The 12,316-nt window shown below is 44.4% G+C and overlaps 1 protein-coding gene across 6 annotated transcripts in view; it reads right to left on the bottom strand.

Annotated features, from left to right (window-relative positions):
• FLNB (filamin B) overlaps nucleotides 1-12,316 on the bottom strand; it is a 148,268-nt gene that overhangs the window by 66,334 nt on the left and 69,618 nt on the right. For all 6 annotated transcript variants that reach the window (XM_056128970.1, XM_056128971.1, XM_056128972.1 and 3 more), the window contains exons 5-9: nucleotides 7,732-7,850; nucleotides 6,574-6,651; nucleotides 4,659-4,821; nucleotides 3,593-3,790; nucleotides 738-875 (exon numbers count right to left, since the gene is read on the bottom strand). In XM_056128970.1, the coding sequence (XP_055984945.1) occupies nucleotides 738-875; nucleotides 3,593-3,790; nucleotides 4,659-4,821; nucleotides 6,574-6,651; nucleotides 7,732-7,850 (696 nt within the window). The remainder of the gene's footprint in view (nucleotides 1-737; nucleotides 876-3,592; nucleotides 3,791-4,658; nucleotides 4,822-6,573; nucleotides 6,652-7,731; nucleotides 7,851-12,316) is intronic.

The raw sequence follows: 12,316 nt of genomic DNA, 5'->3' as shown, positions 1-12,316 counted from the left end.
ACTGCTCAGTGTAAAATTCAAGGGTAGGAGAGACAACATCTTCCTCGAGTGTGCCGTCTCCTTCAGCAAAAGGGGGAGCAAGAAATGAGTTGTAGGGTGCCTCCCACCGCTGGGCAAATGGCATTTATCTACAAAGAAAACTTAACGTCAGGGAATTTTATTTCCTTCTGTAAGTACCGATCATAGTAATTAGGTATGTGCCATAATTTTATAGACTATAAAAGTGTGACCTGTTTGGGGGAGATGACTGGCTGCGGAGACAGTGCTTGAATCCTAGCTTAGATACTACAGGCTGTTTGGTTGTTTGACCTGACACAAGACTTCCTCTCTGAACCGAGGCTTCCTCAAAGTGTGTGTATGGGTGTGTGTGTGGGGGGGAGGGGGAAGGGTTTTTTCAGGTGGTTATTCCAACAACAGCCTTTCCCAAATCCAGCACATCACCACTTTTTCCAGCCTCGGAAGCTATGACATAAAATGAAGCTCCAAGTCACCATTATTCTTGCCTGTCCCAGGCAGACATCACTAAATGATCACTGTTTTCTTTCCCACGAAGTCCAGGGAGACTCAAGTTTCTAAGTCACCATTATTCTTGCCTGTCCCAGGCAGACATCACTAAATGATCACTGTTTTCTTTCCCACGAAGTCCAGGGAGACTCAAGTTTCTAACACAGATGGAAGCCAAAGGGTTCAACTAGCTGAAATCACACTTGAGACAGGGAAAAGAAAGGCGTACTTACTAGGCCCCTTCACAGTCACGCTGAGCTCCCCGCTCCCAGCAGCTTTGGTGTCAACTTTGAAGTCGGCAGTCTCCCGGATGCGAACGCCTTTGGGCTGCAGGCCTCGGCCACTGGCCCGACAGGCATTTGGACTGCAGGCTGCAAGCAGAGATGCAACTTGAATTCAAGATCACTTATAGCCACCCGCCAAGAAAATGTTTGTTTTGCACAAAGACTGTGTAGCCTTCACCTCCACCCAGGGGGTCCCATTCAGGGAACATACCAGATTAGCAAATGAGGATACAACCTAACTTTGTCTAGCCACACCACAAAGAGACTGGAGAAAAGTGACTTTGGCGAAGGAAGCAGGAGAGCACAGCATGGATTTGCTTTGCTCTGGTACCCTCTGAATCCTGGTGTCCACCCTGTCAGTGACAAGGGTTAAGACCTAGTGCTGGATGTAGCTCAATCATCATTGCCATACTCAAGGGCCCAGTAATTGGGAAGACTGGGCTTTTTAAATTGATCTGAGAAAAAAGTCTGATTGGATTCCAAACTTTGGACCAGTCTTTTTAATTTTCATTTACTGGTTTTGTTTTGGAGCCCCACACAAATGTGCTCAGGGGTTACTCCTGGCTCCAAACTCAGGAATTACTCCTGGTAGGTCTCAGAGAACCATATGAGGCGCGAGAGATTGAACCTGGGTCAACCAAATGCAAGGCAAGCACCCTCCCTGCTGTACTGTCACTCTGGCTCCAAGGGCCAGTCATTTTCATTTTAAAGTCTAAATATTACCAGCTTCTGCCTGAAGAACCAAAGGATTAACTTCAAAAAAAGACCAGTTTAATCTCAATTGTCACAGGAGACAACATTTTTGTGCTCTGTTACACAGATCCTCATAAATAGTGCAACTAGAAATGCATCAACTAGAAAGATAATTCTCACTTTGATTTCTGGTTCTTGTGAAAAAAAAAAAAAGATAGAAGACAAAGCCTAAAGTTGTAAATCTAAAAATTAAGGACAAAGGTAGTTTCTATTATTTTTTGAGTGAAAGATCCATGAAACTATTCCCAGGGAAATAAAAGAAGGTTGATCTGTTCCCTAGATATTCTTTGCCTGTGTGTGTGAAATCTCATTAAATATAGAAAATCTGAGAGGAAAGGGTAAAAATGGCACATTATTATCTGGAAATCCAGCATTGCACATTGACATTGTGTGTGTGCGTGTGTGTGTATGTGTGTGTGTATAAGAGAGCAAGAGTGTGTGTGTGTGTGTGATGTGAGAGGGAGGGGCATCCTCTAGAGATACAGAGAGACATCCTCTAGAAAAAATGATTCCACTCCACAGAAGGAAGGAAGGGAATTCTTCACTGCTTCCTCCACCCTGCAACATCCTTATCTGGTCATTTTACAAACTCCCTCCTCAGAGTCAGAGATGATTTTATATAATTTGTGGATAAACATAAATTTATAGTAGCACTTCATTAGCAAGTAAACTTTCTTTCCCAGTGTGTAAGTTATATAGTTTCTTTTTCGCATAAAGCAAAAACAAAAACAAGAGGTGCATCCAAAGAAAAATTTATTAAACACTAAGTAGAATGAGTGATGATGGATATTCCAGAAATGAGAAAGATAAACTGTGTGAGAGAGAGGCACTCAACTGAGGAAAATTGTTCAACATTCTTTTTGTATTATATTAAAAGTTTTGCTTAAAAATACGTTGGTTATTTTCTTTTCCTGTCAATGGGAGAAAATTTGATTATGCCAGCAATACAGGGGATGACAGGAGTTTCCTTAGAGAGTGTTTTAAATGTGTCTCAAAAACACAAAAATAAAACAACAAAAACCAAACACTAATAAAAAGCCTGAACATGAACGATAGCCTCAGCATGAAAAGAGTAACTACCCAGTTCATGTAAACACTGAACGGAGCAAAAGAGCATGAGGGAAGTCACCACTTGGAGAGGTCTTAGAGATGTGTCCATGTCTATTTAGAGTGGGTTTGGGTCCTGGCTGGGCAAGTTTCAGTAATACCTGGCCGGGGATTTCCTGAGGTCACACACAGCTGACCTTTGCAGGCAACACAAAGAAGTGGCAAGGAAACCCCACCCCACCAGCCCTTACCCAGTGAGATGGCCCAGTGCTCTCCACTAGGCAGCCAGCAGCTTTGGGGGTCCAGGCTGGCCAGAGGCAGGATTCAGAAGAGAAAGCCAGGTGTGCAGATGCAGATGCAGAGGACAGAACAGCGAAAGGCAAGTACCGGTTAGAAAGGGCAGCTGAGTTGGGAGCTTAGAAAAAGCCACTGTCAGAGGGGAAAAGGAGTCCAATATTAGAGAATGACACATGTTGCTGCTGTAGAGGGAATTTAACAATGAAGAGACCTGGGTTTTACTCTTGCTAAGGTCAGCAAAGACTCACTGAGGCCCACGTTATCTCAGCCTCTGTGTCTCCAGCTTAAAGAAATAACAGCAGAAGGAACTCGCAGGCTGGCACGATGACTGGACGCCGTTGTGCTCAACTTAGAGCCTGGCAGCCAGGAATGGCCAAACTATGGAGGGTACAGGGCACCAGCAATGCCTATGCTGTGACCTCAGCCACAGAGGCCCCATCCTCAACAGGCCTCCGTCCTGCATCTCTCTGTGAGGAGACTTCCAAAACAGAAGAGTAGTTGGGTAGCATTGAACAACTCAAGACAAGTCAACTACCTAGGTCACTGCAGGGCTCATAGGATGTTAGTTATCGTGTCTTCAGGTAAAAATAAGAAACTTCCCACCTAAGAGGCCCTGGTGGAATGGGGAGAGTCCAAGGGCAATGTTGGGTTCCCGCCTCATAGCCCAGCTCAGCTCAAAGCTAGAAGCCCAAGTTGTTATCACTCACCTTCCCCAATATGCACGGCAAAAGGACTCTTGGGAATGGTGTCCCCAGCAAAGGAGACCTTGACCACATGGGGGCCGGGCTGCAGTGGTTTGTACACGCATCGATAGACCTGGTTTCCTTTGTCTTCCACAACCAACTCTATGACATTCTTTCCTTGGGGATCTTCTACCTCCACAATAATGTCACCCACGCCGGCACCTGTGACAAAGTGAAAACCCCACAAGTCCAATTCAGCTTCTCAGTATGAGAATCAGAGCAGATACAAAATGCAAACAGAGAGACCAGGCAGTGTGCAGGGCTGGGGAAAAGTGCACCGAAGGGGAAGGAGTTTGTGACTGACCTCTTTCTCCATTCCCATTCTCTATGATCTGGGACAAGTTGTCAATAAGCAAATATCGTGCCTGGAATAAACTTCACCAGCTACGAGAATGCCACTGTGCAAAAAGCTGCATTTCTCTGTATTCTGAATATTCGATACTAAGCTGCCAATCAAGTTTAAACAACCCTTCCCCACACCCCACGGGATCATGCACAGAATTTGACCCAGCAGATCAAATTGAAGACCTCTCTTTCTTCAATTTTTAACTAAAGGCATACTGATTTGTAAGGTGACACAGATTTCAGGTGAAGTATTCTCTTTTGACATCTGACATCTGTACATGTATATGATGACTGCCACTGAAAGTCTAGTTTCCAAGATGATTATTAATTTTGTCAAAATATTTATTTAGGCAAGTCAAGAATGTATGCAGAAATTGATTATGAATCCTCAAAGTTAAGCTTAAGTATAAACTTTTAGAGCATAAAGGTGGTTTTGAGGAGTAGGAGATGATATCAAGGACTGAGTCCCAGTGCACAACTCAGCACCACAGGCTCTGGGGAGCACTGCTGGGTGTGTACCCCACCCCCCACCCCCCAAAAGGGAAAGTTTAAAAAAAATTAAAGTGTTTTGAAAAATCAAAATTATTTCATATTTGAAAAAGATTAGACAGTCAAACCTTTGGGTTCCTGAGACTATCTCAGAATTTGGAGGAAAGCCTGATCCTTGGAGGAGAAAATATCGTACCTGCCGTGTAGATGTCAAAGTAGGTGTGTTTATTGGCGATGTTTCCAGAAGCTTCCAAGCCTGGGCCTTTGGCAGTGACTTTACTGGCATCACCCTGAGCCTTGTCCACATTTACTTCAAATGGGCTCTTGGAGATGTGCTGTCCTGCAAAGAGGACTGTGACCTACAGATGACAGATAGGGTGACAGTCAGGTCTCCCTGCCCTGAGAGATCCCAGTCCTAATGCAGTGATCATTTTTCCTACTGGCTCCATTGTCCTGGGATTTCTTGCCTCTAGGAAACTAAAACTCAGATATGCTTAGCTTCTCTAGCAGAATATGAAATATATTTATACTGCACTGTCTAAACACTGGACACTTGAAGGGAGCTGCAGAGGGACAAGTTCTTCCTGTAATGCCTGATTCTCGGATTCCCAGCCCAGAGTCAGAGTAGTTTTCAAAGGACCAAGATTATTTTTAGACTAGTGGATTTGACACACAGCACAAATTTTCATCTAAAACTGAGTCAGATTTTTCATATTTTTTTTGGAGAGGGGTTTGGGACCATACCTGGCAGTGCTCATAGGACCACATGCCATGCTAGGGATTACTCCAGGGCTGACTGCATGTTGCAAGGTAAGCATCTTAACACACGTAGGTTTCTTATCTTCTAATTTTTAAAAGGGTCTGATGATTGAATCTCATATGAACTAAATAATTACATAATAAATGCTTCCTTTAAGGATTTCCCCCCTAATTCATGATGTTCTAAAAGATGTAAGCAATAACTATGACCATGACTCCATGTGAACTCAATACTGCCCAAGGTGGAGAGTAAGAGCTGTCTTTGTTTTGATCTTGGCGTGATACACAGAGGCAGGCCAGTGTGAGCTATTAAGGGCTTTATTCCAATGATGGGCCTAGATCCAGGCTCCTGGATCACCCCACTTTCCTGTAAGAGTAGACCCTGCCCTAAAGGTCAACGTGACTCCAATTCAAACAGAATTAAAAAATGTTGCTGACACAGGACCCAAAAGGAGAGAGAACAAAAGGGAATGCCCTGCCACAGAGGCAGGGTGGGATGGGGGGGATGGGGGGTGGGAGGGATGATGGGACCCGTGGTGGTGGAGGATGGGCGCTGGTGGAGGGATGGGTACTTGATCACTGTATAACTGAAACCCAAGCACAAAAATTTGTAAGTCTATAACTGTACCTCATGGTGTTTCACTAATAAAATAAATAAATGTTGCTGAGTATAAAAAAATTTTTTTTGGAAATGTGTTATACACACACACACACACACACACACATATTTATATCTGCTCCTTGACTTCAGGCCTCACTAACCCTCATCAGCTCAACAATAAAAGACTCAAGGAGGCATCAAAGGCAAAGAACCTATAACGAAGCATCTAAATTTTAGACACATAGCTACAATCATGTTGCAGTTATCTAGAGTTGAAAAATTCTTTGGATACTACAAAGCACTTGTTCTAATGTAATCAATTGACTATAAGAATTCAACCAATCCAGATAATTTAGCTAGCGTCTTATGCCTGGTAGACAGGGACCCCAAATTTTCTAAGAGTACAGATACTGTTATAATCAGAAACCACTCTCTGTAAGGGTTTTTTTTATGGGGTGGGGGGAGGAGAGAGTGAGAGAGCTATCTTTTTTTTTTTTTTTGCTTTTTGGGTCACACCCGGCGATGCTCAGGCGTTACTCCTGGCTCACTCAGGAGGCACTCCTGGCGGTGCTTGGGGGACCATATGGGATGCTGGGAATCGAACCTGTATCGGCCATGTTGACTGCATGCAAGGCAAACGCCCTACCTGCTGTGCTATCTCTCCAGCCCCGAGAGAGCTATCTTAAGCAGCTTTTTCCTGAGACAAGCCCCCCAAAAGAGTCCCAACAACAGCCATAACACCTCATCTTACCTTGTGTAGCCCAGTAACCTTGGGCAGATACTCCACGGTGTAGGTCTTGTTCTTGTCACTGTTGGGGGTCACTTGTGCCTAGGACAGAAGATGATCAACAGTTACTGAAGGGGTTGGGTATGAGCAGAGGGCACCCTGTGCCAACCAAGAGTGTGTAACAGCTGCTGGCTCCTGCCCCTCTATTCCTGCAGGACTCCCTAGGAGAAAAGGGAACTGAAGTTACTGAAACGCAAACGTGATATAAAGGTAAAAATGAAAGTAGAACTTTCTACTATCTGAGGAAAATTGAAATTCTTTAGATCTGTGAATGTTTATTTTGGAGCCACCCCCAGCTTACTTACTGTGCTCAGGGCTTACTCCTGGCTCAGTGCTCAGGATCAATCCTGGCAGTGCTCAAGAAACCACATGAGGTGAGAGACTGAATCCAGGTCAACAAAATGCAAGACAGTCATGCTACCGTTTGTACCATCTCTTTGGCCTGAGACTAGTGTGATCCATAGACTCTTGACCAGTTGGTTGGTAGGTTTAAAAAGGCTGAACACCTTGGTTTACCTATGTCTGGGTTCGAACTGCCCATCTATGAAACAGTATGTAGGACAAAGGCTGATCTACAGGCATAAAAGGGTAAATAATGCCACAGAGGCTGAGAGAACATGAAACCACTTAAAGAGCCAAAAATTAAAATAAGGGGCCAGTTAGGCATGGCCCCTACCCCAGTGGGAGGAACAGATAACATAGGCGCTAGGATATGAGGAATAAATATGGTTTTAAGAGGATAAGTGGACGGAGAGAACAAAGTGTGCAAAGGTTCTAAGGGGAGCACCAAAGATTGGGCCGTATGGGAAAAGAACAGGGCAAGGATTGCTTTGGTATTTCTGGCCACCAGTGCCTGAAATCTTACAAAGCCTTTCCTAAATCCAAGTGCTCCTTTATTCTATTAAACAGTGTGTCTCTGAGGATCAATTTGTCTTATTTTTTAAGGGACAGCCCTTGAACAAGTCAAGTCACATGCTGAAGTTCAGGATCATTTCAGTTAAAAAGTCATTTACGCTGAGAGTTTCCATGAGGAGAATTGGAGGCACAGTTCCTGGTTGTATCACAAGCCCCCAGAGCTCCAGGGGAGGCTGATGGGCGGGCGGGCAACCCTCCTCCACATACCTCCTCTTTGTTCCCCTCTGGGTCCTCCACAAACACCATCACATCTCCTTGGCCGGCACTGATGGTGTCCACCGTGAATTTGGCTGGCTGCTTCACCATGTTTCCCGTGGGTTCGATTCCTGTCAAGGGGTCACACACACACATTAAAAGCCTCCCCTGACCCCAATACAGGTGGCCTTCCACCTGGCTCCCTTGGGGAACTAAGACCGGGAGGGACCAATCTAGGGTCCTTGGTAAGACCAGGATATCCAACCTGTCAAAAAGTCTTCACTGTTTTTGTTATTTAAAACAACGTCTAATTGTGAAATACTCAGAGAGATTTAGTCAGAAGTTTATATAACTATGAAAAAGTCCCACCAACATAGCTATGGGGCTTGCCTGGGGGGATTGACAAGAGTGGAAAAACAGCTCATTTTTCACTGAAGAACATTTGGCATTACTTGTGATGTTCTTAAAATGTATTTAATTATTTTTTAATAAGGTTTTTAAATTTTAAGATAATTGAGAAAAAGTTAGAAATTACTTGCAGACATATTTTTAGTTCCCCAAATGCTTACACTGGGCAAACTCTATTTCAGTATCACAAGGGGTGACACTGAACTTGGCAGAAAGGATGCTAAACATTCCCACCCCTGGGGGCTCACCAGAAGTCCCTTCTTTTTTATAGCCAGCCCTATTTGCCTCTAATCCTACCATCTTCTTAGCCTTGATAACTAGTGCTCTCCATCTGTAAAATTTTATCATTTTTAGAATGATGACCTTTGACACTTGGCTTTTTCCACTAAACATAACTCTCACAGAGTCACCCAAGTATTACCTATCCGGATAGTTTGTTCTTTTCATTCCATAATATAACTGTACCAGTTTGCTTAACCATCAACCCATCAAAGGATATTTGAGTAGTTTCTTATTTTCTATTACTGATAAGGCTGCTATAAACATTTGTGTATAGGTTTGTGTTTGGACATACATTTTCAATACTCTGGATTAATGCCCAGAGAACTGCTGGGTAATTTCAAAATGTTTAAAAAAACATTTAGTTCTTTTAAAGACACAGCCACACAATACTCTGGTGTGCCTTAACAAGCCCACTGGTAATGCATGAGATCTGAATCAGTTTGTTCGCAAGCAGTCTTATTGGCGTTTAATGTTATCATTGCTTTTAACTTTAGGTACTCTGACAGATAAGTTGTGCTTTCGATTTTAATTTCTCTGAAGGCCAATGATAGTGAATATCTCTCGATGTGTTTCTTTGTCAGCGTGTATAAGCTGTTCTGTAAAACACCTGTTTATATCTTCTGTCCATTTTCTAAGTGCAAAACTTGGTTATTGTAATTTATGGGGTATATTAATTACTGACTTTTTGATAGCCCCATATATATTCCAGATCGGTGATTTTTCAGGCAGAGTCTCCTGCCCCCGTGCCTGGCTGTCCTCAACGGGACCCCTTGAAGGGGGGAGGGTTGAGTTTCCCTCCCCACCCCGAGCAGAGCCCCGGCAGCCGAAGACCTCCAGAACCAGCCACAGTCATGCTGAGACCACTTTCCACATGTTCGGACAAGCCTCATGCATGAAGGAACCGGCAGAGGAACCCGGGCATGCAGAGGAACCCGGGCATGCAAGTCCTGGGGCTGAGATCTCCAAGCCTGCTCGGATCAGGACTGGGCCTTCTCGGCCCAGATGCCCCATCTTCCAGTGGGTAGGCGTTGCACCCACCAGCTGCTGCCAGCACCAGGTGGTCCCATCAACGGCCAAGACCCAGAAACTGTGGAACCCGGCTCCCAGGGACACGCAGCCGCAAATGCAGCCATGCGACATCTTATTATCTCGTTTTTGCTTTGGAGAGTCCAGCAGGCTACCAGGAGTGTCCTGCCCGCACGGCAGAGTCTGGCAAACTACCAGTGTCGTACTCAATATGCCAAATACCAGTAACAATGATAGGTCTCATTCTCCTAGCCCTGAAAGAGCATTGAATATGGCTCTTTTAAAATCTCAGGGCTGGGAAGGAGACGTTACTGGTGCCTGCTCGAGGCAATCGACAAACAACAGGATGATTGTGACCCTGATCGTGATTTTCAACTTATTTATGTCTGAGGATCAGAGAAAATAGAAATATTTCACAGATCACTAAGGCAAAAAAAAATAATAATAACAACAACTGTTTGAGCTTGAGAAGATAGCTCAAGTAGTAGAGCACATGTCAAGTACTCAAAGTCTGAGTTTGATACCTGGCACTTCATGATATCCCTGAGACTACACGGTCCAAGTATATCAAAATGCCAGGCCTGTACCTTCAGCTCTAGCACTGAAGAAGTGGCTCATATACCCACTCCCATAACACAGGGGTGGGGAGGCTGGGGGCTATAGCCCATGGGTAGGTCACCTGCTGTGCAGGCATGAAGTTCTAAGTTTCAGCCCTGACAGTGTCACATGTCAAGTGTGAGGCTGCACATCCCCTAGTAGGTAAGCAAATTTTTTGCAAAAGGAAAACCTTTCTATTACTTCCTCTCATATATGACCATCTCAAAGAGCCAGCTTCTTTTTAAATGTGCCTATCTTAGTTCTCCTCGTAAAAAAAATATTCACACAAACGACTGAACAGCAACATGAAGTTCACTGAGAACACTAAACATCTGCCACATACATAAGCCTCACCACGTATTTCTCATCCAACTAAGGCTCTACCAGGGAAGTTTCCCTCTCAAGAAATGGTTTTGCTTCTTCTCTCTGTTCCACATGTGTGAAAGAACCTTTCTCTGTGTGAGGAGAAGGAGAGGTGGGCATTGGACGTCACACTCTCACTGGGTGTTGTGAACAGCCTGGAATTCAGAGTTGATTTCAAACTTCTGGAGCGATAGCACAGTGGGTAGGGCGTTCGCCTTACAAGCGGCCAACATGGCCGACCCGAGTTCGATTCCTCCGCCCCTCTCGGAGAGCCCGGCAAGCTACCGAGAGTATTCGATATGCCAGACACAGTAACAACAAAGTCTCCAATGGAGACGTTACTGGGCCCGCTCGAGCAAATCGACGATCAACGGGATGGCCTTTACCTTTACCTTACCTTTACCTTCAAACTTCACTGAGGATTTTCATGGCAACAATCATGACAACCTATAGCTCAGTAGAGTAAGGTGCTCCTGCGGGATCAGGCAGGGGATGGGCAGTTTCTGGAGGAACAACATGCTTTTGCAACAGCACCTGATTGATGTTCAGACCTATACTCAGTACTCCACTCTCTGACACACTCAGTCTAAACCCTGTCCTTGAACATACTCATCAGCAGCATCTAACAGCTTATAGCATATGACCTATCCTGGAGGGCCAAGGCTACTTAGAAGTTCCTGCCTAAGGTCTTCATCCTCATTTTACCTTGCAAAGCAAAGTAGGATGGCCTAGAGAGTATTAGCTGACTCATGACGCTGAAGTGCAGAACACCTTGATTTCTTTGTTTGGGCAACTGCTAGAAGCAACTTGTCACTAGTTCTCATCTTCATGAACTATTTTTTTTTCTTTTTGGGTCACATCCAGCGATGCTCAGGGGTTACTCCTGGCCCTGCACTCAGGAATTACTTCTGGTGGTGCTCGGGGGACCATATGGGATGCTGGAGATCGAACCCAGATCAGCCTCGTGCAAGGCAAATGCCCTACCCACTGTGCTATTGCCCCAGCCCCTCATCTTCATGGACTTTTTATCTGCTTGTGTAATCTTTCTCCCAAACCCAGTGTTTTTTAAGATCGCTATGCTTGGAACGCAAATAACAAAAAGTCTGGAAGATTTCAGAATGTCATTTGAGAGAATTTCAGTACATGCCACGCACAGGTCCATGGGGACAGCTCACGGTCAGTGACTCTAGTGTCACTAAACTACAAGTCTACCTTATGGGGATACCTAACATGGCTTTCTCTTCCACTTTGTGTGTGTATGTGTGTGTCTGTGTATGTGTGTGTGTGTGTGTTGCTATCACACATTCCCAAGTGTCAATGCATTAATTCTCCTATTTCTTCTAAACTTGAAGTACTTGAACTTGGCTTCCTTTTGGAGTCATCATTACTTTTTTCCTATTACTTTTGTTCTGAAAGAAGGTTTGGTATTTGACTGTTCTCTCTTTCTTCAGTCTCCATTTTGTAAAGTTTCAAATTTTTTAGCACATAGACACGAGAAATAACTTGCTTTCTGAATACCAGAGCACAATATTTGCTAACAACATGCATGGCACGGCGAATTGAAAAACATTTGGGGACAGCGCTGGATGTGCGTGACTAAAACGTGTTGCTGACAGGCGAGCTGACATCCTGGCAAGCCAGTGTGTGTTTATGCCCATCATCTCAGGAGTGCCGTGCCATCCCACTTTGCTACATGATCCAGGCATGCCATGTGTTAAGCAGCAATAGCTTTTTCTTGGACCGCCAGGAAATTTCTGTGGACTGGCAGTACTCCACCAGTGGGTGGCTGAAATCTTCTAGTCTAGAAATTACTTTTCTGTTGGTTCTGTGGCTTCCAATTATTTTTTTTTTCCCAATCTTCATCTTGTTTTTATCTTATCAATTGCAAAAGGCTATTACAAGTTTTTGAAAGTAAAACCCA

This window comes from Sorex fumeus, unplaced genomic scaffold, assembly GCF_029834395.1.
Source record: "Sorex fumeus unplaced genomic scaffold, SorFum_2.1 ptg000072l, whole genome shotgun sequence".
Lineage (NCBI taxonomy): Eukaryota > Metazoa > Chordata > Mammalia > Eulipotyphla > Soricidae > Sorex > Sorex fumeus.
The sequence above is the reverse complement of the archived record's forward strand: the minus strand, read 5'-3'. Positions and strand labels throughout refer to the sequence as shown.